The sequence below is a fragment of the Ostrea edulis genome, chromosome 4 (assembly GCF_947568905.1).
Source record: "Ostrea edulis chromosome 4, xbOstEdul1.1, whole genome shotgun sequence".
NCBI classification, from domain to species: domain Eukaryota; kingdom Metazoa; phylum Mollusca; class Bivalvia; order Ostreida; family Ostreidae; genus Ostrea; species Ostrea edulis.
Genome location: NC_079167.1, coordinates 17,615,732 through 17,643,379, shown reverse-complemented (window position 1 = coordinate 17,643,379; position 27,648 = coordinate 17,615,732). Strand labels below are relative to the sequence as shown.

The following is a 27,648-nucleotide window of genomic DNA, read 5'->3' as shown; positions in this document are numbered from 1 at the left end:
TTACATACGTGTTACCTTTAGAGTCTTGCTTTGCGGACGGGCCAAAGCTTTGTGTGGTATAATAATCGACCGCTATGCAGCGATATAATAAAATATCACATCTCCAGACAGAAAGCAAATGGGGGGAGGGGTGCTCACTCAGCCCCTCTTTTTGACAATGTATTTATCCCGTTAATTATTAGATGTGTTATTCTATACAAACATTTAGATCGATTTATTAGCTGGTCGCTTTTTACATTAGTAGTGAATGGTGGTAGAAATGTAAGGTTGAAACGATGAATTGAACTCGTGTACTGAAGGTTAAACGCTCCCCACCCACCCCACCCCACGAGTTAAGATTTTCAGGTTTGGGCAGACCTGTGAAGAATTTTCAGACAAATATGAAATAATTTTTTCTTTGTCTGCCACCTCATCCTTTTAAAAAACGATGCTATATGTACCTGATTTCACTATATAGTTACGTATGCCTCTTTACTGAGCTGTCCAACGAGATCAATGCAGTAAACATGATATTAAGTATTAAAACCGCGGCGGAATCGTAAGACGAAATAATGGTTCCAATATTCCGTTTTGTCAAGACATCATTGTCATTGACCGCACTGAATAGATTGATCATCTCGAATCCTGGATCATTCCCACGTTTGTGTATGTACCCCCGGGGTGTACATAAACGTCGAGATGACCCTTTTTGCACTTGTAGGATAATCCAGGCTATCAGAAAAGAAGCAAAGTTGAAGGTATATCAATGATTTCAGGTTTTCCCGATATTTATCCAGGGACCTAAATACTAATTATTAAACTGTTAATATATAAAATGCCCTGTAATCAAATAAAGATAAACACTTTTTAAAGAATGTTTTATAATTTTATTGCAAGCATTCATAATTATTTAACTTGGAAAATCCACATGGAAAGGGGAGGGGGTGTCTCAAGTTTAGTACAGCAGTCCGAAATGTGTTCAACCAAGATTAAGAAACACACTTGCCAACACTTTCACTGAAATGTACTAAATTATGTACTTAGTTTAAAATAACTGAAATTCTGGTATCAACATTTAAAAACAGGAAGTCAATAAAATGTGTATGCCCTGTTAACCCCCCCCCCCCTTTATTTATAAACCAGCAAACAAACGTTTGAGTTGCACTATGTATGAGAATTTTTTTATTCAATTTACAACTGAAATGGAATTCTTCATGCTGATCTTAATATCATCCGTGCTTATCCAGTAAGTCAGTTGATACGTCACTGGTATATCACGATTACATCGAGAATCACTGAAACGTCAGAGTGTATTACGGCAAATCTTTGGTAAATTCAAATGCATAGAAATGACAGGGAAACAGCTGAGAGGTGTAGCCCCGGAGTTAGAATGAAGAGGATAGTGTAGCCCCGGAGTTAGAGTGAAGAGGATATTTGGATAGTGGATAATAGTACAAAATTCAAGGAAGCACAAGAACTCATGAATCTGCAGTAATTGAAGAAAATAACATCATCAATTATTATCTATGTTCCTAATATTTCCCCCCCATCACTAATACTGTCGTGGCAGTCCCGAACATTTATTGGCTTCGTTATTTGTTGCTTAATGCAATTATGCGTTAAATAAATCCTCGATAGCAGTGAACATTGATGCCTGCCGCTGATGATGTTGAACAATGCGGTCTATTGTTTAAACTTCGACATTTGGCTGTGAATTGGAAGAGCATCAATAATTGTTAACCATTAATGGTTTTAAAGCGAAGTTTACAGAAAAAGGAATCCTATATAAAAGGGAATTGCTGTGAGATGTGTACCAAAGTCTTTAATATCTTTCATTTTCATGGCAACGCAAACGTTCTCATCTGATGGACCTGTCAGTTATTTCTTTTGCTAGCTGTTCGTTGTCTTTGGAATTTAAGAATGGCCGGAACTCTTCAGATGCAATGTGAAGATTCGGACAGTCACAACGAATCATTTCAAAGACTTGTGGCAACGGTAAGTGACTCGTGTCTTTGGCTTTGTTTACTTTCTTAATACACCACTTCATCATAAGAAATGAAGTTTGTTGCTTACTTTAAATCCAGACTAATTAAAGCAAAGCTGTTCACGAAACATGCACGAATGTTTGTCTTCAAATCTGACGAAGGACATGAAATACAGCATATTCTAGCAAACATTAGCGCTTAACAGTACTTTAACCCAACATTCATATGTACATGTACGGTCTAGGTAATTAACCATACCTGAAGTATATCACGTACTAATCAAGATAATCTGGCTTATGTACTATAGGGAAAAGAGTAATTAAACATGAATGAAATTTACACCTGAATGGCCTAATTCCAGTATCAGGTGATTAATCAGGAAATGTCATTGATCCGAGGAAACTGAAATATTAGTGAATCGTGCATCCTGCATGTTGATGCACATACCAATCAACATTTTCTTAAACTGTAATAGTACACAGGGGGTATCTTTATAAATCTAAAGACTGTATATATAATATTTACCCAGTTTCATTATTATATTTTCTTTCAGTTTGGTATAAAATGCTGCCTTAGCCCTGAAAAACTCAAGTACTCTTCTATGTTAGAAAAATGGCTTCGTGTGTCCTTCTTCGATGTTAAATGTTTTCTTTCATTTCGTCAGTATTTACTATACTGCTGGGTTTCTTGAGCAGATGCCTAGCTAGGGAGGATGGTGTGGACTCCCTAAATAGGCAATGGGTTTGGCGACCTCCATTGAACTCAAAGCGAAGCCCTAATGAGGGGCGGGGGGGGATTTGCGAATTCTTGGCATCTTAAGTTTAGCACCTCCTGGAGGACATGGAATTCATATTTTGCTCAGATAATCTGCATGCATTTTATTTTTAAGAACACTGACAAAGGACTTTTTGGAAATGGATGTGAACAATTGGGAATACTCGTGAGCGTACGCCTAAATACGCCCTAAATGCCTAACCCATCTTCCATTTCATTATGTAGTCATATATACAATAGTAGATATAGACCTGTTCCGGTGCTATAGTGTTACACAAATAAGCGTTCTTTAGGTCCAGACCTGTTGTTTTAAACCAGTAAGTGTTCTCTATGTTTCGACACTGTAGTTTGATTGCGTCCCATTAAAGATTTTTAGGTCACATGAGTTAACTCAGGTAACCTATTGCAAATGGTTGTCGTTCGTCGTTGTGCGTTAACAATTAAACATTTTTTAAACTTCTTCTTGATAACTACTATTCCAATCCTTTTTAAATTTAGTATGGGGGGAGGGGGGCATAAATTGTAAATTTCAGGACTCCAGCATCCCGGGTACCCTAGGGGCGGGGCAAAATCTGAAACTAAATGGATATTTAGAAAGAGCAGGTAGTCCTTTACCAAACTTGTAAATTTGATGATCCCAGGGGTACGGGTTTTGGTATCAGGGTGGGGCTAAAATGATCAGTTATTAAATGTGTTAACAATAGAAATTTTTAACTTTTTGATAACTACCATTCCAATGATTCTTTTCAAATTTGGTATGAAGCATCTTTGGGACAAAGGGGACATAAATTGTAAATTTCAAGACTCCTGCACCCCTGTGGCCTTAGGGGTGGGGCAAAAACTGCCAAAAATTGACCAATTTTCAAAAATCTTCACTACAACCGAACATGTGTAAGAAACACTAAATGCAGAGTGATGTAGAACAGGAAGGCCTCTACTAAAACTGTAAAATTCGTGATCCCCGGGGTCGGAGTACTGAGCCCAGGGCTGGGCCATACTTGGTATATAGTGTTTATGTGTAAAACACTTCTTTAGTGCTATTGATACTAAATTGAAAGTAAATGGATATTTAGACCTTTACCAAAATTGTGAATTTGATAACCCCAGGGGTAAGGGTTTTGGTATCAGGGTGGGGCCAAAATGGTCAATTATTAAATGAGTGAATAAGAGAAATTTTTAACTTCTTGATATCTACCATTCCAATTCTTTTCAAATTTGGAATGAAGCATCTTTGGGACAAGGGAGACATAAATTGTAAATTTTAGGACTCCTACACCCCCGGGGCTTCGGGTGGGGGAGGACAAAAATTGGCTAATTTTTAAAAATCGTCTTCTCTACACCTGTACATCTTAAAGAAAAACTAAATACAAAGTAAAATAGAGCAAGAGGGCCTCTGCCAAAATTGTAACTTTCAGGATCCTCAGGGTAGAGGTTTTGACTCCAGGGTGGAACCAAACTTGGTATATATAGTGTTTATGTGCAAAACATATACTGTAAATGCTATCTACTTTACTGTCATTGATACTAAATTGAAATTAAATGGATATTTAGAAGGATTAGGTAGATCTAGTCCTTTACCAAAATTGTAAATTTCATGATCCTAGGAGGTAAGGGTCCAGCGCAATATTTTGGGTGACTTCGGCCCGAATCCAGTAATATATCTTGAATAGATAGTATACTCTGATTGAATATATTCAAAATACTTATAGAATAATAATCGGGGTTTTTTATATTCCGATACCGTACTTTGAGACCAATAAGAGTTCTATATGTTCCGTTGCTATAAGCTTACTGCATGTTCCAATTCTACACTTTGAAACCAATAACGTTCTATGTGTTCCGATAATATAGTTTTAAACCAATAACGTTCTACTGTCACGACGCTGCTGTGTTTTGATACATCATCCAAAGAATTCTTGACTCTAATTATGATGCCAAGGGCTTGAAACACTTATCTGTATTTAAAAAGATCCCGTGTCTGACAGGCATTGGGCTTTAACCTTTAGCCGACGACATACAATTACTCTATCATGAAGCGTCGAAAGAGATACGGTCTTTGTCATTATATTGTACCATGATTATGAGTTTGTAACATTGTAAACGTGTGACATGAAATATATTCGTTGTCCTTGAGATCGGATGAAATGAACGAATAGACCATTGTCTCTAATACTTTCCTCGTAAGAAAGTGCAGATAGATACTTAAAGTTCATCCGCGATGCAATACACTAATCACATATTGAAACGTCACTGGTGCACGACTAGGGATTTACAGGTTTCCTTCGGATGCCTTCCAGACGCACAAGTTGCATTTTCTCGTCGTGACTTTTATATGCATTTTATTGAATTTCTTTTAGGACGGTCGCAGTTTTCTCACAAACAATGCCTGATGACCTTAAAATTGATATATTGATCAATTTATTCAAGACAGTCAATAACTATAGTATGTCGACCATTATACCCGGATCGGTCTTCATGTGATGAATTTTCAGTCCAAATGTGAATTCTTTTTATCATTTCAAGGACCATACTATGTCATGACAAACCACTGTCTATGTGCTGGACAGTATTTGAAAATAATCAAAGCAGGATAAAAAAAAAAAAAAAAAACCCAGGACAAATGGCCTTTATTTGTGAATGATATTGTTCTACAACTTTGAGAATTGTTTTCTTTGTAGAGAATACCATACCACGTTATTCAGTTATAACAATGATTTTAACCTGCAGCAAAAGCACACTATACAGTACGACTATTACTACACAGTATATACTCATAATGTGTAACAAGTACAGCCTTCTTCTCGTCACGACATTTGCGATATATCTACTGATGACTTTCGAAATGATGACCTCTAAAATCTATTTACTGACGACTTTTACATTATATATACTGTCGACTTTCGTAATACTAGTATATCTACAGATAACATTAGTAATATACCGGTATATTCAGTGACAACCTTTGTAATCTATTTGAATCTATTTACTGACTTCTCTCCCTCTGTCTCTGTCTGTCTGTCTGTCTGTCTCTCTCTCTCTCTCTCCTGAATACTTCGTAATACTAGTATATCTACAGACAACCTTTGTAATCTATTGAAATCTATTTAGATCTACTGACGGTCTCTATAATATATCTGATGACATATAAGATATATACCTCATCTTGTCTGTCCTTTACCGTAGGCAGTTTAATCAATTTGATAATGCAAAAACTCCATAATATTCTTTGGAGAACAGAAGAAATGTACGTACTGACATCATGAATAATGATGCTTCTCTAATTAGATTAAATTCCACGACTTTGTCACCGACATGCGGCACCATCAGATGATTTCCATTTTTTAGATGGAGCAAAGTTTCATTTCTTATGCATTATTGATTTGTTGACAGGCATTTCGTTTCCCTTAATATAAAAAGGTGATTGGACATAAGGTTTCATTCAGAGACGAAATAAACAAATGAACTTTCACAACCATCAGTTTTTAGCTCAACTGAGCTTTCTGTGTCTCTTTGTTTGTCGTCGTCATAAACTTTTCACAATTTTTCATCTTCTTCACCAGCAGGCATGTTCACGAAACTTTCCTAGGATATGCCATAAGATATAATTAGGGAAAAGGTTTAATAGGAACATATATATATATATTTTTAATTATTTTATTTTTTACAATGAATGCAATGCGAAACCACTGAGCCTCACAATACCTTTGTAGAATAGTTTTAAAAATCGAACCAATACCCCTATGCAATACGTCATTTTCGATATAAGAACTCTTTTGTGTAGGAGATGCATTTAGTTGTACTTTGAATGCCGAAGTTGAACAGAGTGGACCTACAGTCCATTAGGAAGACGATAACATGTATTAAGTTTAGATATGTTAATGTAGGAGATACAAAATACTACCGAAAGATATGTTTTACTAAAGTGAAAACATAAAAACAATATCATATTTGCAAGTAATATCTCGGATATAATATTAACAAATATAATATCCTAGATATCTACGTACGAGCAACGAAACAACGTGATATAAGAATTTCAGGTATTTGAGTAACTCCCTGAATACTTGTCACTTAGTTTGTGTATCAGTCAATACGGGTGATGAAACAGCGTATGAGAAATTTTAGTGAGCACAGGCTAAAATAATTTTATGAACACCCATGTTGGCGTTGGTTTACTTCGCAAGATAGACGAACATTCGTAAATGGTTTAATTCAACCAAACATTTGGTTGAGAACAAGTATTCCTTCAGCAAATACATATATTATTATTATTATTATTATTATATATATATATATATATATATATATATATATATATATATATATATATATCCGTGCAATACGTTTTAAAGCGTTAATCCAAATTTTTAGCAGTTTATCTCTTTAATATCCTGTCTCATTTGATGGAAAACTAGGTTGAACAATTATTCTAAGAGTTTCTCGTGCATGTTCCTCATATTTGTAAACTTTGCGCATTTTCCAGCTTAAATTGGATTCACTGGACCATACAAACTTACCTTAACATGGTGGAATCGTTTACACAGTCTTTATGAAAAAAGCAATTAGCATACGAATAAAAACTTACTTTTATTTCCTTTTAAATGATAAATTTAATATACTCAATCATTAGTTTGGTTGAATCATTTCACTAGTACTTGAGTGACATGTCGGGCATGACTTTATGACTTTAAAATCATTGTCGATCTTTGCATCGGGCCTCCTAGCATTAAATCAAGTTCTGTTACATTGATGATAGACGTATCTCCTTCAAAAGATCTATATTTTTAGTAAATTCGACCAGAGATAATGACATTCCGGGTGGTTTTCATCGAAACAAAATCGCTTTACAACTGTTTACATGTTGCATTATGAATATTTAAAAAGTTGAAACAAGCAACGGCAAACATTTACATATTGACCGTCCCCAGCTGTTGCTCACGTTGCTGGAAGCGAACAGTCGGCACGCGACGCTCGCTTCGCTTCAGTGAGCGTCTTGTTAATAGGCATAATAAAATTGACGGGCTGCGAGAGAGACAGATAGAAATCTATATCAAATTTAAAGTTTGGACTCATTTTCTAAACATTGCTTTTGTTTACATTTCAGATCAGTTTCCCAATAGAATTTTAATGTAACTAGTTAATTCTATGGTGATTGATTTATAAAGTTCCAAGGATTTGTTTCCAGCGCATTTTAATTTTCTGTTTCAAAGAATCCTGGACTTGGTAGATTATTGTTTCTGAATAATTAATATTTAAAGATGACGACCGATTGTAAATATCCCGCTCATCATTGAGCATATATGAACTTATCAAATATTTATAGAATTTCACCCAATATGACTGCGACCACTACAATGACTTTCTATGTCATCAATTTTTCAGAACTAATTCTAAAACAAATTCGATGCAGCAAGCAATTTCAGATCTTTAGAATATTATGAAAATGAAATCCTTTGGAATATCAATGAAAATACGAAACAGGAGATCCATGTAAGTAAGTTTTCTTGATTCTAACGTAAATTATGTCCGTTGAGATATTTTTTTTTTAATTTCAGAATCTCTAAAACGTTCTGTACTTGTACGTCATATTTAATTTGTTCTTTTTACGAAAAACTGAAACATATTGTAATTATGTGACCATAAAGATAGCGAATAACAATAACCGCATATCAAGAATGCAGTCATTACTGTTCCATTAGTGTTAGTACTCACTCAGCCATGTTTGTTTTGAGCACAACTCTGAGCAAGCTTCGAAACATACTCGGAAAATCTTGAGAATGTACTCTATTTGAGTATGAGAATGATTTTATAAAAGTTTTATAACCTTCACTTTTGAGTATGAGCGATTTAGAGCACATAGTTTGAGTTTGAGTATGAAAACGTGCTCAAAAAAGTTTGATAACCTCCAGGCCTCGGGTCACAACGTCCTCCCATGTTACCGTGTCTATACAGAGACAAAGACTCGTAAGTTAACTAAAACAACGTCCTCCCATGTTACCCTGTCTATACAGAGACAAAGACTCGTAAGTTAACTAAAACCAACTTCGTTCTGGTGTTGTATAGTAACCCTCACTCCACTAGCCATTTCCACCACCACCACCCCCCCCCCACCCCCACCCCGAAAACTGGGTATATAACACACACACACACACACACACCGGAACCCGGCTATATAGCGGGATTACCCCTACGGAAATATAGCTATATAATGTGGTTAGACATTTTACCCCCACGGAAAATCTGCTGTTATATACATGTACATGTAGTAGAATTTACCCTTTATGGGCCTATTCTTACAATTGTGAAATCACATTACTGGTTATTCTGTTCAATTGTATATATTGAAAGGTGTGTAATTTCCCGTATATGATTCGAATTTTGTTACTGTTTTGTATTTACATAATTCAATGTAAGATTCTTTAATGGTTCTGTTTTTGTTAAACTTATATATATCAACCAAATAATTAAGTCGGAAAAGTTAAAGACAGGCACGTACCATTGTTATTCGGAGGGGGGGGGGGGGCAGCCGGAGAAGTTGAAAAATTCTTCACAAGCCAAAAATCATTTAGTAAAATCAAAGAAATATAAAAGATTTTCCGTGTTATTCAAATTCCTAAATTGTGGGGGTAAGAAAATTTTTGGGTCTACATCAGCTAATCAAGGGGGGGGGGGGGGCTCGCCCTTCACCACTAATGAGGTTTAATTAATAACTTTCCAGCTTAAATTCTTCTCATTCACTACTGCTTTCAAAAATATTGTTGGGGGGGGGGGGAGGGGAGTCGCCAATATATCTTTGATTGTATATCCCCTCCTCGATTCTACCTGCCCGGAAGGTTAGATAGTCGTGTCTTGTTAATCACAAATAAGTGATGCACCCTGACTGAAGCTGAATTTCAGGGCATTTATGATTTTATCTTACGATTAACTACATAAATACGTAACTAAAATATTTTCTCGGCAAAATGATAAAACAATCAAAGAATTTATCCCCCTCCCCACTTAACCTCAGGAGAAGAAGGTGGGAAAGACCTATTTGTGACATTAGATCCTTAAATCTCGAATTGTCTTATTTAATATAGAGAGTCATTACAAAACCACAAATAAGACTATAAAGTATTTCATATAATGCATGAATTGGTGACCTCGACGTTCAATCTTTTCAACCCAAGATCAATAGTGGTACTACCTATTATATTGATTAGATATATTAGATATTCTACAGAGACAGGCTATTAAACCTCATTGCATAAACTCCTAGAGAAATAAACATTTCATTAGTAATTTTCTACAATTTAATATTTTTTACCTTGGCCAGATCAAAAATTTGAGTCGTAAGGATTCATGATTCATCATCTATAATTTCATAAGAAGGCTTAAGGACTTTCAGAGATATCATCCGGAACTAAGGGACGGGATCAAAAGTTCAATGTCTGACCAAAAACTAAATTCACATAGTTTTCACCAAGATCCCCACCCTCTTTAAAACTAAATATGATGAATGTTGAAACTAATCTATTAAAAAGTAAAAACATTCGAATATAAATAACACTCTGTACATCTTTTCTACTGATTATTCACCATGAAAGTGTACATTAAAACTATCAAATGTTCATCAAAATGTAATATTATGTGGTACCTAACAGTCGCTTGTCTGTTTTTATTTTTCCACTAAAGTGTAATCGACATTGAATGACAAAAACTTACGGGAGATTTTAACCCACCCACCCCCATCCCCCTAACTATTTGAATTTGGATTTTTATCAGACATCGATCTTTTGATCTTGCCTCTACCGGTAAGTCTTTTAGACAGACAGGTGTACAGACAGCAAGCAGACAAACAGACCCAAATAAATATACTCCGCTTTATGGAGGACAAAATTAAAACATTGCTAAGAAAATTATTTTTCTTAATCAAATATACAAATATATTTGAATTACATTAGAAGTTAATTAATACCCGATGGGCTTTCCGTAAAACATTTTTTTAAACCAGAATTGGGAGGGAGAAAACTCTGTCATGGGGGATTTAGCTATATAGTAGCCTTCTCCCCAGGGGAGAAAGTTTACTATGCTCAATTCTCCGAGGAGTAAAACTACTATGGGGGGAAAAGCTACTATACAACGCTGGTCCTTGGATTACGGAACCTATGCATACGCATATTGAATTTGATAAATTGATTACTTGAGTTTGCAGAAAGGAAGATCTTCAAATATGTTCTGCTAAAAAGTCCTATGTAAAAGTAATCCACACAATAGATGTAGTGGAATGAAGAAAATTGAATCTACATCGTATAAGATGATCGCATGAAGGCCAATTCCTCATGAACGCGTTGCAGGTTGTAAACAATGCGCGTATGAATACAAGTGAATCTAATACGTCTATTTTAACGGCTGGGAATTCCAACACAAATCAAAGTAGAATGATATAAATAGAAGAAATAATACACGAGATGAGGGTATGAACTGCAACACTTCACGACGGAATACTTTTCATGAAGCGCTAATTTAAATATAGATCATCTAAGTATTATTACTACTCTCTCTTGCACACAGGAAATTAAGTAATTGTAACTTTCCTCCAGAGTGTCAGAATGTCACTTAGAAAAATATCAGTAGTACATATTTTGTAGAAGCCGCAATAGATATAAAATTCATGTAGAGTTACTTTATTGAGCGTCACTGTGTTAGGCTAAAATTGAGAAAGAGGCTGCAGTCAACCGAGTAACATGTTACAACCCTTTAATGGGCAGCTCAATCACATAATATATTAAATATATTTAGATATTAAAAAAAAGATTTTTCCTTAGCTTTTCGGATTCAGGTTTTTCTTCTTCTTCAATATTCAAGAATAAAAGAGCAATTTTAAACACTCAAGTATTTGCATTGTATTATTGCAGTTCTCTGAAGCCCCAGTAACTAAATGTAGTTCAGAGGTCACGGATTCCACAATTCTGGTAAAAGTCTTCACGGCTTTTTTAACCTTACATATATGTAGTATTTTTATATAACAATGAACCGAAATGAAAAGGGATGGTTTTAAAAGAAAAAGTATTATTACTTTTTTTTTTTTTTTAAACCTATACATCTCTGCCCTAAAGCATGAATAGCTGCTGCAGAAGTAAGGGATTTTACAATGACTACATGCATGCTCTTGATAGCTATGCATAAAGCATTTATTTATAATTTCATAAACGTAAAAACGACTTTTTTAAAGACTACATTTTCACTATAAAATTTTCTGAGCCCCGCCCTAAAGTCTAAACCCCTAGTCGAAAGTGGGGAATTCCATATTTTTTGTAGACTGCTACATTTTTTTTTATAACCACACATACAGTATTTCTTCACAATGTACAGACAAGCTTTTTAAATTCAAGGGGCCATGAATTTGGGTAGGTCATATAGCTTGTCTAGAAACTGTACATGGATAAAGTTTGAAGTACTATTCAATCTTACCACAATGTTGAACTAGGCGACATTAAAATTTGTGTACTCTCACTACTAAAACTGTCTTTTATCATCACACACACTTAAACGGTGCCTGAAATGCTGATTAGTTTGAAATGTTACCATTGGTAGAATTTGTTTTCCTAACATTTGATTCGAACTATATATGAAACTCGTGTATTGAAGCAGTTAAAGACATCACAATAGTTAACACAGTATCCATTTGTTGAACATACATCTGATTAAAAAAGAATTCACCAGCAACCTAAAATCGATATCGGGCAAACGGAGCATATCATTTGGATACTGTGAAACAGGTAACAAGATTTTTATGGTTTATATACGATAAAACTTCTATAGGATATTTTTCAAATTAGGTATGTATAGTAAAATATTGTTCATTTTACACATAAGTACATATCTTGTTTGTTAAACATGATACCTTGAATTCTTCCTTTCATGATAAAGAAAATCACGTCCTATACCACAAGCATAGATAAACTGATGTTCGTTAGCACGAATATCTTTCCTAGTTTCTGCTCCATGTTAGTAAATAATTGACGGTGTATAAAAGCCCAATAATTATAAGTATGGGTCTTAAATTAGATAATAGTCTGTAACTACTAGAAACGCCAGAGAAAATTTTCCGAAATAATACAGGAAAAGGGTTTGAATGTCGAATGCGGACGGAGGGGGTGGGGGATACCCTGACATTGGTGGTCGCGTTTCTCCTTGTGTGAAATATATATATATATATATGTACCTTAAAGCTCCATGAAAAGTGCATTTAATATTTCAAGTGCACCAATTCCTACAACCGTCAAAATATATGAGTAGTGTATCGATCAGGGCCGTAAATTAACCTTCAATTTGGAGGAGGCAGGAAATTAGGCGGGGGTCTGGGGGCCGCCCAGGCCCCCAGACGCTGAGCACATTTTGTGCACACTGAACACGTTTCGTGCAAAATCCTTGATTCTAGGGCCTTCTAAGATGTTACTTGACTAACTCATTCTAAAAGAAAGATTTGGAATGCTTTTTAAGGGAGGTATCATGTTCTTAGTTATTGGAAACAACATAAATTCTAATGAACTTTAAATTTAAATTTTTTTTGGCTCAAAAGTTGGAGGAGGCAGCTGCCTCCTCCGCCTCCATGTAATTTACGGCCCTGTCGATGAATCGTTACATTCAGGAAATAAGTTTCATAAGGGTATGAACCGCTACGCTTCACGCCGGCATGCTTCATAAAGCATGAAAAGTATGCCGGTGTGATGAGTTGCTGTTCATACCCTCAAGTATTTTCAAAACTGAAATTAATTTTTTATAATTACAGTCTACTTGCATCTCTTTTGGAATTCCAAGCCGTTAACGTAGACGAACTAGTTATCCGCGCGTTCATGAGGAAATGCTTACCATTGCAATTTGTAGGGGTGTCAAAAGAAAACACATTAGGAATGTAAATATTTATTCATATCATTCAGAGCAGTACTGCATTTATATTCTGAATAGTGAACACGTTATAAACACTTAATTAGCAAACCTCTCCACAATTTGATTGATCACACACTTTCAGTGTCCTCTAATTGATTGATTTAATGATTAACATATTCTACGCTCTAGATGACAGCAGGTTCCCCGTGCTCTTCTCAGGAGACTGACCAGGGCAGCACCTCTTTCTTAAGACCCCGCCTCCTTCGTCGGCGCCGAAAATCCCCATGCTTCCAGAAGATGGTCCGCTACATCGCCAAGAATTACCTGACCAGAGACGGTGATCGACAGTACTACGCCGACAGATATACCTGCTGCCCCCCTCCTTGGTTCATACCTGCAATTACATTGGCAGAGGCAAGTACACAAATATACTGGTCTCCAAGATTTATAAGAGTCTGTATCATGCACAGATACTAAACCTATAGCAATATATTTTAATGCTAAATATCAAATATTGAATAAGTTGACCGATGCAATAGCCTCAACATAATATTTTGATGACACGATGGTAATTAGTTTGGAACACTGTAACTTTTTTGTGTGGTAGCTCTTTCCATTATGAACATAGTGATATTCAACCATTACCCTTTTCTTACTTTGTACGTATTTATTTATACATGTATACACATGGAAAAAAATTGCAACGCCAGCTTTTTCAGTTAACCTAAGTACATACTAGGGGTGTGTATTGCTCAAGATTTTCCGATACGATACGATACAATATTTTCTGATGCGATATCCGATATATTGGATATACAATGTAGTTAAGCATTTTCTGAAGTAAAATATCTAAATTAAAAAAAATGAAGTGGTTTTTAATATCTTTTATTTCATAACAAAACAAACAATGACAATTAAAGTCTGAGGAAACTCCAATGTCACAATGTAAAAGCGGGGATTAAAGTCCGAGAAATCTCCGATGTGTCACAATGTTAAAGCGGGTATTAAAGTCTGAGGAATCTCTGATGTCACAATGTAAAAGCGGGTATTAAAGTTTGAGGAATCACTGATGTCACAATGTAAAAGCGGGTATTAAAGTCTGAGGAATCGTGTTCCTGTTAGAAGCCATTTTTAAATTATGAACTTCGATCCCGACTATTAAAAGGGCTATTTTTAAACCCGACATTATATCGTATCGTATAAACACCGTATCGTATATCGCTGGACAGGCGTATACCGGTACATTTCGATATATCGATATATTGATTCACCCCTAGTACATACGTGATGATTAATTTCACACTATTAGTTGAATAACAGTTTTCATGCTTCACTTTTTTAAAGCATCACTTGATTTCTAAAAACGTATAAACACCATCAGTAAACGTATTCATTGTCATTCTTTTTCAAATATAAGAAGATGTTATATTTTGAGGAAAATTCAGTAAATGAATATGCCTTTATATATTGATTCAAATGTCTATTGTGTGAATTAAAGTTAGATAAGGTTAATATTAGCACTAACATGTTGTTAACTAAACAAGTTACCCTTAGTATATAGTGCAACTTTCGTTCACACGAATGACGTGCTTTAGGCGTCTTCTTGAGCTGTGGTAGAGCTTGCCACTCTGATGCCGTGCCTGTGTCAGTTCATCTATGTTTGAATTGGCGCGGCGGTGTCCTTCGTCGAACATGGCGACTGGTGATGTCCCAAATGTGTTCGATAAGGTTCAAATCTGGACTTCGAGCGGGCCATGGTAGTGTTGCGACTGACTCTCTCCACAAATAATCCCTGCACAGCACGACCATGGTATGGTCTGACATTGTCATTCATGCCCACTGGCCTTATTCGAAGTGGGTTATTGTCAAAATGAGGCACAACATTTGCTGCAAGAGTGTCACTTTGGTAATTTTGTGTATTAAGTTTGCCCCTAACTGTGATAAGATCCAGCTTATATTCGTAGGAAACACAGTCCCACACCATAACTGCTCCACCACCAAACGGAATCGTCTCCACCATATTCATTCGCTAAGCATTTGCTGTTATAGGTTGCCGCCATGCACATATTCGTCCACCAGTGATACATGTACAATGTATGTAGCAAAAAGCGACTTTCGTCCGACCAATGGACTTTCCTTAAACGTTGTCAAGCTTGATACCATTGCATACGTGCTGTTTTGTGGTAGTCTCTTTGTGGGTATTTTTCACGACAGCCACATGACTTCAGCCGATTCCGCACTGTTCTCGTTGAAAGCAAACATTTTTGACAATTGGTAAAAACGTTTTGTCTAACCATCTTTCTGAGTGCATTGTCCTCCCGAACAGATGTTTTACGAGGATCTCCAGATCTTGCACATTTGTTCACTGGTACTTTCTGAGAATTTTACAGATGGTTGAATAGAATGACCAATTTGTCTCAATGACATACGGTCTGCTTCTTTCAATCCACTAATCTGCCATCTGCACTTTAGACTTGCAGAGGACCCACAATTTCGATGCGCAGGAAAAGTATACCTAATTTGTCAAACTGTATAGGTTAAGGAGGTATGCTACATCGTCATAATGGCTGGCTTCCTTTTAAAACATGGATGAAAATATAAATATCAACAATATTTCTCTATTCATTTCAAATACTATTGCCTAGCTGAGTATCTCAGTAAGTTAGTACGTCAACTGCTGAACCGTAGATTACGGGTTCGAGTCCAGCAGGGGTTTAGCATTTTTTTTTTTTAGATTGCTTTCTACTAAAACTGCATTTTTTGACTAATCAAAGTAAATTTGAAAGTTTTCGATTTCAAAATATTGTACATATCCTCCACATTTCATTCATATCATTCTCTAGTGTAGCACCCTCCTTAATAAAGCTAACGCACGGTGTACAAATCTTGCCATTCTGCTGGTAGTGAGTACAATAGTCGCAGGGCGATTATCGGGCGGCAGAGTGGACAATAACAGCTATATTGTAAACAACTGATTTGTGTTACAGAATGCAGAATTGTTGCTATGTTTTAAAATATATATATATGTAAAGGGGTACCTTTGGTGTTGTAATACTTTTTCCATGTGTATTATAAATCAATTCTTCGAAGTGTTATAGGTATTTATATGTATACATATGACACTATGTGTTACAAAACACGCACTTGCTGATGTTTAGATCAAAGGAACTAAGTTAAAAGTCAATAAAATGTTATATTGCATTTTTAATCTAAGAGAGAAAAAACCAGAAACTTGAAGCGATTATTGTAAAATTTATAAAATAGTAAACAGATACCCTTTTGCACGAGTTTATGTAAATATCAATTGACAATATGTTTAATTAAAATTCATGTATTTTGTGTTCGTATAGATCGGTCTATTTACGTATCACTGTGTGGACGCTGGTGCTATTTCTGCGAACGGACCAATCCCTGTAGAAAGTGTGTTGATCTACCGACCAGACAAGAGAATTCAGTTGTGGCGCTTCATTCTGTATACGCTCATCCACGCAGGGTAAGAACGATAACCCATTTAGGTGGAGTGTTCCCTGAACTGTATAACACCAGCAATAATGATTTTTTAAAATCATTTTTAAATAAAGATATAATAATTTTTTTTTTTTTTTAAAAAGGGAAAGAAAAACATGCCCTGACGTCAAATGATAAAGTGTATCTTAAACATGAAAAACATAAAAGCAGGATTCAATTTTAGCTTGAAATTCTGACGAGAATTAAATTGATGGAGAGTAAACAACCTGTACTAAGCTCGATATGATCAATATTGAATCGATTTACATTAACCACAACACGATAGATACACATGGGACGAACAGCTGATGTTATAATTATCATCCTCATAAAAAGACGTGTGTACCTCAAATACTTATGGTACAGTATAATGTATGAAGACTTGACATGAATAAAACATTTCCAAATCAACACAAGCTAAATTGGATGACGGTTTTTATTCATATAACATACGGGTATTAATTCGATTTTAATACGTCCGTAAATTATGCATCCACATGGATTTTCTTTTCTTCTCTTTTTTTTTTTTTTTTTTCTTTTAATTTTTGGTTTGTTTGTTGTTGGTTTTTCTTTGTTTTGTTTTTTTTATATTCGAAAATCGATGTTTAGTAAACACATCAGATCATAAATAGATATGACTAGTGTTTTAATGTAGGTACATGTACATCACACACACACACACTATATGATATATAAATATATGAATGCATAAAGATATTCTCTCTCTCTCTCTCTCTCCCTCCCCCCCTCTCTCTCTCTATATATATATCCAATAATAAAAGTCAAGAAACACAAAACTCGAATAACATTTCACTGTTAGCGCTTTCGGCTTTAAAGCCTCTTCAGACAGTTATAAAAAAGTATTTACTGTATCAAATACTGAATTCTTTTTTACAAACTATATATATATATATATATATATATATATATATATATATATCAGTGTACTTGTGTTAACTTTTCTCACTGATCTTTCTTCGATCTAGCTTATATATCAACGAAAGTGCAGATGATCTATAACAAATCCGTAGGAAAATGGGACACTTCATATTTTCTACCTATAGATTTATATGGATTTTTAAAAAAAATCTCTCTAAGAGTATATCGTGAATTGTTTCCTGTAGATCTGAATACACGTACTACTTACAACATAACTGGTGTAATGTACGTGTTGATTTAAAAGTATACACTTTTTCTTTAAAAAATTGATTTATTTATCTTGTCGTACACATTAGTACCACTGATTACGTCCATGCATAGATTGAAACTTTATCAACCGTAAAATTGGAGGGAAAGCTGTATTAACGCGCGCTTTGATGCATAACATTTTCCATGATCTAGAATTTCAACATAATTTTACTGAAATAATTTTGATTTGCTGTTTTTATACTAACCTTAAAGCATTTTTCTCTTCTTTGCATTTCAAGATGGGTTCACTTATTTTTCAACATGCTGGTTCAGTTCCTTGTGGGCCTGCCCCTGGAGATGGTCCACGGGTCAGGGCGGGTAATGTTGGTGTATGGATCTGGAGTGCTAGCTGGTACGATCAATTCTTTGGTCAAAATTAAATTGATACTTTTTTTTTTAGATGTTGCAATTTGTTATTGCGAAGGTGATGAAATATGTGACATTGATCTGATGAAGTAGACGTTTCATCTAAATTGTATCGATGCAGAATTTCAAACAAGAGGTTTTTTTATGAATTCGACAAGAAAATAACGACGCTATAACAAAAATAGACGCTTGCGTGTTCACACATGATTCGACAAACTAGCTCTTAATTACAAAACCAAACCTTAAATTTTATATCCAAGAAGATATTGCTTTATGGGAAGATCCACAGAAACAATAAATAATGATTTTTCAAAGCACATCTTTATACATCTTTATACATGTATGCAACGAATGGATCGTGCAGGCCAAATCTGGACGTGACGGAATACAATTTTAGATTTTCTTGAATGCAATGGTAGATTCTGTACCTGATAACCTTGTTTATGTAGTTCTGTATTATGTTGCAGGGTCCCTGGGAACTTCGGTGTTTGATATGAAGGCGTACCTCGTGGGGGCCTCAGGGGGAGTTTACTCCCTCCTGGCAGCCCATCTGGCTAACATCATGCTGGTCTGTAGTCTCTTCAACAAATTCACTAGTCCTATATATACTCATCGGCCTGTAGTTATTTTCTGAATTGAATTATAACCAAAAATTGTAATTCTTACTCAATTTCAACACGAAGAGAGGAACATCAGAATGCAATATTTTTGTTCTTCATTCGAAAAATGTGTACAGATGTTATTTATTGATTATTATGATATGTATGCATTTTCATGTTTTGTAGAACTATTCTGAAATGGAATTTGGTGTTATAAAATTGGGTGCTGTTTTAACGATAGGTAAAGAATTTCTCTATTTTGCTTATTAATATTCCTCTGTTTTCCTTATCAATGTATACTTCATTGATAAAAAAACCCCGCACACACCCATAAATGATATTTTTCAAGTCCATTTTCCCCAAAAGTAAATTTTCGACTACACAGCCAATCTGAAGAGAAGATCGATACAGAACAATTATCCCACTTAAATGCAAATGAAGAGTAAGAGATACATGTATCATAACCTACATTACTCGAATTTCAAACTTATTATTGAATATTTATCACATACACTGTATATGTACTATAGCTATATGGCATCAAATGGCGGATCCAGGGAATTTGGGTGTGTGTGTGTTTATAGTTGGTGTATAGGGACTGTCTTTGAGGATCCCTACCCCCTCCCTGTATCCTTAAGATTAAACTTGAAGTGAGAACGTCATTGTAGTGGTCCTATAATTTGGTCATTAACAGGGATGTAATTGAAGGAGTGATATAATTAGCATTACGTACTGTACACAGAGCGCAGTGGAATTCTAGCGGGCCGGGGGGGGGGGGGGAGGGGGGATATAAAGGGGCAAAGTCCACAGGAGCTCTCGGAACTGGACAGCAAATAACATTGTTATGCTAGATCTATCATAAGGCAATTGCATGTTGCTTAAGCATTAAATTGCTCTTCAAATATAATTTTCTGCATTCTGAAGCCGTGATTGCATTACCTATCACCTCTGGAAAAAATTCTCATTACGACATGTAACGCCATTCGTAGGATAACCTAGGGGTACATTGTAAATTAAAATACATGTACTGTCATTCCACGTAAAAATAATCAATAGTTAGAGTTATTGAATACAAAAAAAAGGTTGGTGATATGTTTATATGCTAAACCTTCAAAGTGATACCATGACGTAGGTACGGTATGGGTATTATACATGAAATAACATATACTCAAAATTGGTTATGCAAAAGGGTTGAATTGTGACATGTTTTACAGCAGAAGTTTTAAAATGTCCTCTGCATTAAAATGATTGTTCGGGTTAGATCGTACAGTATCTATGAATATAAATCAAAATTTATCTGGATACTAGTAAATGTGCTGAAAGTGACACTGCATGATATCATTCCATCTTCGTGACTGGGTTGTAGAGACTGCTTGCCTCGATCAAACCACTTTAGGATTAACCGCATAGCGTTTAATTGACATTAATAGAGTGGAATATGAAAATAAAATTCACCATTACAGGAGTGATGGTGATTAACGATCATCATTTTAACGCCTCCAAAATTTCCATTATTGAACTTCAACGCATCTGAAATATTTCTACGATATATACTGTCCAATTTGATGGGCCCTTGGCACCCTAGGTGCGGAGTATGAGAGCTAGGATACATTGCCCTAGTTTGCTTGAACTTAAGAGCAGTTATGTCTTCAAAACTCTACACGGAAACACTTATTTTGTGTTGATTTTCAGTTTTCATCCTTTTTTTTTTTACGAAGGCGTCAGAAGCAATATTAAAGTAAGGAGGGATTTGGAAAATAAGGGGGGGGGGGGTGATATAGGGATCCTGGTCCTCAGTATCTCGGGTTTTCAACTGTGTTTGGTTTGCCGTAATAACGAACCACAGCGCATGCACAGACAAGAGAGAGAGAGATTTACACACTTGTTTCAAATCTATTTAAAATATGTCAGTTTTTATAAAGATGAGTGGTTGATCTCAACAGATACCAAAAGTGTACATGATTGAGAATGGCGTGGTACGCACCAACTTGATTCTGTGCTTCCTTTCGTTCTTTTCCCACTTTGAGTCAGAATTTCTGTGTCATAAAATAACGTCGAAGTATTGGGATTTCTACTTAACAAATGCAACAATATCAAAGCATAACTATAAGTTGAAAAAAAAAAGCTTTTTAACTAAAACAACACATCTTATCTTAAAGAATAGAAATGTTCGTACATACTAAAGATTTAAAATTTGTGGGAACATGTATCAACTCTTCAGGCGATAGACATTGAATATTAGGACGTCATAAAACACTTTGTTTAAATAGATTTTTTTAAATATTATTAATCACAATTTTAATATCAGCAAATGCAATCAAAATGTACAGAAATAAATGGAAAGATTGGAAAATATTAAGCACCTTGTAATGATATCGATAAATTAATGATTCATTATGAACAGATATTTTACATGCATGAATTTTTAAACATAAAATAAAGTGTGAATTTAAAAAATTGCAATCACTTGAACAGAGAATAATCAGTCTCACAATATGATCAATTCATTAGGCTGCAAGAAAACAAAATGTGTTAAGTCCAAATACGTTAATTTTGTTCGTGAAAATATGGTATATTTACATGAAACTACTAACCCTCAACAGGACAGATTATACTGGAGAAAATGAAAGTACTGAAAACACGAAATGAATGGCGACTGCGATCATGCTGAGTAGATGTATAAACTAAATCGATAACGTAGATAGTGTACTTGTCTTATGGGAAAGCGAATCGAAATAATCGCCTCATTTTGAAACGAAAGGATAGAATTATTCTTTTGGATAATCTGTCTAGATAACATTTTTAAAACTTTTTGATTATCATAAATGGTTATCCATCAATAAATACCAAATAATCTCAAAGAAGATATAGTATATGCATGTATTATATGTTTATAAGGAGAAATTAACGAGAGAACTTTCTGGATATAATGAGATAACCAAGTCGTTAAACGTGATAGTTTTAAACTATTCTTTCATTTACCAGGCTTCCATATTACATTGAAAAGCTGGTAACGCACAGAAGACTACCGTGTAGAACGACTGCAGTTACTCGTGTTTCTGAAAATGTATACACGTATAAGCTAGTTTGGACAAAACCCATTTTAATGTTAAACATTTTTAAAGGAAAAAAATTAAAAGACAGCTTCTTTTCATACAAAACAGACATAATAGATCGGCAGGTATTTAATTAATTAATGTATTGAAGGCAATTCATTCGTCGATACATGGATAGTATAGTTATAATCATTGTCACATCGCTTCCATGTGTTCTTTGGATATCTGCATTGGAATTTTGCATTTCGAATTGTGATAATTCTAGTGTCTAATAATACACTGCATATTTTTGTTTACAAATTTCAGATATTAGTAGTTATCTTCCGAGAATTTTTCCCATTTCAAATACATATTGCGATTAAAGATTCAACGATTGATAAGCATACATGTAATGTATTTTGCGACACGGCTGCTCCTTCAGGCGCATACACAGTTCTTATTTTAGAACTAAATTCAAATTTACTTAATTTGATTTCTGAGGAGCTGGGGAGATGAGTTTGTAACCCACGTCGGTCAAAAGTTCAACACTATTTTGCTTTCCATCATATTTTACAGTGAATATTGTTAATGTAAATTGTGTTGTATGTATTTAGTTTTTCTTTTTTAAGTGTATTTGCTTGACTCAAATGGGTGTAATATTAATTAAATGAATATAATTCAGTACCTAAATCCTTTTACGACTTGTAAATTACATGTATATATGTTTTTGAAATTTTGCAGCCAGTGCCGACGTGGGCTTTGCTGTATGGGACAGACTTCTGGAGAAGGACCTACTTCCCCAAATCAGCTACACTGCCCACCTAATGGGGTCGCTGGCGGGGCTCACCATGGGGCTTCTGGTGCTGAAGAACTTTGATAAGAAACTATACGAGCAGTATCTCTGGTGGATTGCTTTTGCTGTGTATGTGGGAAGTATAGTTTTCGCCGTGTGCTGGAATGTCTTTTACTATTAATTCCGTTCTAGCAATTGTTTCGAATGTTCCATGACCTTGCTTGATATTTTGTTACTTGTTTACTATTTTTACCGTTTATTAAATATTTTAAAAAAAGAATTTAATTCTTGTTATTGTCATTATAACATTAACCCGTTCATACAACACTTCGACCTTACGAAGATCATGCCGATCGCCCAAATCAGGCGACTATCAGGACCAGATCAGCATAGAAACCAAGCAATTTGGCAAATTAAGATCTTCCTTATAACCATACTACAGTGATGCTATGTCGAACGCGCTACTGACACGTCGAACGCGCTCCTGACACACTTTCCCTACGACTAATAAACGCTGACCAATGGCGACTAGCGGTCGATTGTACTGCGTTTATACTGCGTTGCCGCTATGACATACAATATCATATTGCACAGATCTAGAAGACTGTAGGACGATGTCGGTACGCTGTTGCCCATCACGTCACGCTTCTTGTACGCCATGAACATAGGGGAGTCGAAGTTGGAACGTGGTATTCTAAGTGTAACTAAAATGGTTCGAATAAGTTCCCAATTGCGCTTTTATTACGACCAGAAAGCTTCCTTCGCTGCTTGTACAATGATAGGGTTTCTACCTCCTCTTTTTAATATTTTCCCGCTTCTTGTTTGCCACACTACGCTTGTTTTGAACATGTTCAAAATAAGCATGGCAAGAATGAAGAACTCGCCAATCATGAAGATCCCACCTCGATCATACTGCGTTTATGAAGACTTCACCATGTTTCTCTCGCGATTTGCCACGTTTTGATCGTAGGAGAGGCGGCCTCTATGCGTGAACTGGGGGTTATATAAGGAAAATATGTACTATATATATGTATATATACAATGTATTTTGTATGGTGTCCTGATAGGGCCATTTGCAAAAGCGTGACAGAGCGTTAGTCACAACACGCCGTCCAACCAACAAGCAACACGTTATTACTCTAAAACAACTTTACAAAACTCGCCTTTGCGCCGACAAGCAACGCGCTGTCACGCTACGCAGTTTTAATGCTAAATTGTTTTAATCTTAAAAATACATCAAACGATTTAGAGAAATGATGCAAAATATTTACCAAACAAGAGACCCATGATCCACAACGCTCGAGTGACGTCACGTAGAGATAACATGAGGATGCTTGAGCACCAATTTTTCAAATCGCACTCTAGTAGTTCTTAAGCGAATTTTTGTCGACTTCCCCAATACAGTCTTTTATTAAAACTTTCAATCCCAATAGTAGCCACACCCTTACCGGGTCTACCGGTACCGAAAAATTTAATGAACATGTACACACGTAAATAAAATACAGCTATACACCAAAACGACAACCTAGATTCACAATTTAAGGAAAATAGCATGATTAAACAAGAGCTCCATGGGCCACATCGCTCACATGTGTCCCCTTGCCCCTGCTATTGTTAAAATATTGTGATTTTAAAAGATTTTTTGCAATCTTTATCCCCATGAGAAATTTTGACCCCATGTTGTGTCCCCAACCTAGCCACATTGAGTCACAATATAACCATGATACAGTCTCACCTGATAAAAAATCATGGTTCGAAATTTTCAAAGACGTTTCCTTATATATTCCAATATCAAACTTTGATCCCCTATTGTGGCCCCATCCTACCCGTGATGTTCGTAATTTGAACATATTTCAATCTGCACTACCTGGGGATGCTTGCATATTAATATGAATATTCATGGCCCTGTTGTTATTAAAACGAAGATTTTTCCTATATATCCCCAAGTCAAACTTTGATCCCCTACTGTGGTTCACCGTTTCCCCAGGGACCACAGTTTGAACAATTTTAAATCTACTACCTGGGAAATCTTGCATATTGATATAAGTAATCATCACGCTGTTGTTCTTGAGAAGAATTTTTAAAAAGATTTATCCTGTATATCTACTTTTAAAACTTTGATCCCCTATTGTGGCCCCATCCTAACCCCCGGAGATATGATTTGAATAAATATCAAACGGCACTACCTGGGGATGCTTGCATATTAATATGAGTATTCGTGGCCCTGCTGTAAGATTTTTAGAAATATTTCCTATATATTCCTATGTAAAACTTTGATCCCCTATTGCGGCCTCTCCGTACCCCCAGGGACCACAATTTGAATCTGCACAACCTGGTAATGCTTGTATATTGATATGTTTAACAATGGCTTATTGTTCTTGAGAAGAAGATTTATCCTATATATCACCTATTTATGTTCTTATCCGTTCTACTCAAACGAACATAAATAATTTATAAAATAAACACAAACACGTAGTTTAGGATATGAAGCGCTCTGAACGTGCAGTTTACTTATTTCAAAAACACTGATATACATAAACAATTCTTCACACAGTATTGTCTTCCTTTCTACAGAATAAAACAATTTTCAATGATAAATCAAAGTACTTGAGTTAGGCAACGGCGGGTGGGTGGGGCATAAGTTATCTGCACTAAAAAGAGCCTTCGAATGTTTTCAAAATTCTACTCACTGACGGTGGTCAGTTAAAATCCGTGTAATGAACATTTAGATGTCACCTGACAAGGTGACAATTAGACTACCCAATAGATGACAGGTATAAATAAACACGAACACATGTTATTAGAACCTTTAATAAATACATATATCACCATGGAAAACTTTGATCCCCTATTGAGGTCTCACCCAACCCCTGGAGGCCATGATTCGAACAAACTTGAATCTACACTATGTAAGAAAGCATGTATATAGATTTCAACTTATCTGGTGTAGTTTTGTCTTTTCTTGATTACCTCCCCTTTGGAAGAACCATGACCCTTCAAGTTCTGTACAAACTTGAATCCCCTTTACCCAAGGATGATTTCTGAAATTCGCCCAGTGGTTCTTGAGAAGATTTTTTAAACGATACCACAAAATTTTTACTAGTTCTAGAGTATCGCCTTTTCAAAAAGGGCGTGGCAGTTAATCTGAACAAAATTGAATCCTCTTTACCGGAGCATCCTTTGTGGCAAGTTTAGATGAAATTAGCCCTGTGGTTCTGGAGAAGAAGTAAAAAATGTTAAAAGTTTACGGACGGACTGACGCCGGACAAAACGTGATCAGAATAGCTCACTGGGCGGTCAGCTCATGTGAGCTAAAAGATTGGACAGTGCCAATTTAGGGGAAGTTATGATATACAGACCTTGAGCAAATATAGCCTCTAGTAATTTGAAATGATTTTTTCTTCTTCATATATTTCGTAGTGTCAGATAATAGTTTGAACAAATACCAGTCTCCTAATTTAGTAACATAGAATAAAACATATAGTATCATATTCACACGTTAAGGACAGTCATAATAGCTCAGTGGCAAAGCGCTCGCTTCGTAACCGGGAAGTCGTGAGAGAGTGAGCCCCGCTCGTGACATGGCTGAGACAAACCTAAGACGTTAACATAGGTAGTGAGTGATCCTTCGCCAAAAGCTCGGCATTTAGAAGTTAGAATCACGCATGTCACGGGTCTTTCGGATATGACCTTAAAAACGGAGGTTTCATGTCGCGGCAGGCGTTGGCACGTTAAAGAACTCTCACTGCTACGGCCCTGAGCGCTAAGCATAGGTTTAGATATTTGTGGTACTTCACCTACAGCTGGTGACATCTCAATATAAGTGAAAAATTCTCGACAGGACGTAAAACAAATAATCAATCAGTGGCAGAGCGCGTGCTTCGTAAGAAGAGATCGTGGGTTCGAGCACTGATCTCAACAGCCCCTGACTGAATCGTAACAAAAGGTAACTAACACAGCCTACACACCGCCAAACTCTCCCGTCGAGGCATCATCTTATAGAGATCCCTCCCAGAGGACACATCACAAAGAGATTTGTATGACTGACACGTGCGAATAACACTAAAAATGTACATGTAGTACGGACTTAAAAGTTTGAACATTTTCACATTAGAACATTTATATTCGTGTGAATATTGTTTTGAAATATAAAACAAATTAAAATGTCAGAAAATAGAGAAACTCTGCTCAGATCAATGCAATTAAAAAAAACTTTCACTTCATTGGAATAGGCATGGGTGAGCTACACGTACTCGAGAGGGCGAAAATCTAATTAGGAATTAAATTTGATGTGAAAAAAAAAATCACCATGATGTCATAGAAGTGTTTTTGGAAAGAGGAGACATTTTATGCCTTTTTCATACTGGTTTTGGGAAAAGTATTATTTTTCACTTGATGCCCGATCAAACAAAAATGACTTTCATGGGGATTTTTTTTTTGCGCACTGTATTATGCCAAAATTTAGTTGGATTGATATTATATACCTAATTATCTATTTATTACATTTTTTTGTCTTCTAAACCCCAATCAGTAGAATTATTACTGAGTAT

At 35.6% G+C, this 27,648-nt stretch overlaps 1 protein-coding gene across 3 annotated transcripts; it reads left to right on the top strand.

Moving 5' to 3' along the window:
* Positions 1-1,631: 1,631 nt before the first annotated feature.
* LOC125649682 (protein rhomboid-like) lies at positions 1,632-23,378 on the top strand. 3 transcript variants are annotated; one of them, XM_048877393.2, is made up of 7 exons: positions 1,632-1,974; positions 13,800-14,024; positions 16,961-17,103; positions 18,545-18,657; positions 19,139-19,239; positions 19,457-19,511; positions 23,047-23,378. In XM_048877393.2, exons 1-7 carry the CDS (start codon positions 1,900-1,902, stop codon positions 23,277-23,279), a joined length of 945 nt encoding a protein of 314 aa, XP_048733350.1. In that variant the 5' UTR covers positions 1,632-1,899; the 3' UTR covers positions 23,280-23,378. The 3 variants fall into 3 exon arrangements, with proteins under 3 accessions (XP_048733350.1, XP_056017282.1, XP_048733353.1); XM_056161307.1 differs by lacking the exon at positions 1,632-1,974 and adding an exon at positions 8,125-8,228; XM_048877396.1 differs by lacking the exon at positions 1,632-1,974 and adding an exon at positions 8,142-8,232.
* Positions 23,379-27,648: the final 4,270 nt, after the last annotated feature.

Excerpts from the sequence above, each read along its gene's own strand:
- LOC125649682 (XM_048877393.2), top strand. The coding sequence starts at position 1,900 with ATGGCCGGAACTCTTCAGATGCAATGTGAAGATTCGGACAGTCACAAC. Across the intron at positions 1,975-13,799 it reads TTCAAAGACTTGTGGCAACG|ATGACAGCAGGTTCCCCGTG; the intron begins GTAAGTGACTCG and ends TCTACGCTCTAG. Across the intron at positions 17,104-18,544 it reads TATACGCTCATCCACGCAGG|ATGGGTTCACTTATTTTTCA; the intron begins GTAAGAACGATA and ends TTGCATTTCAAG.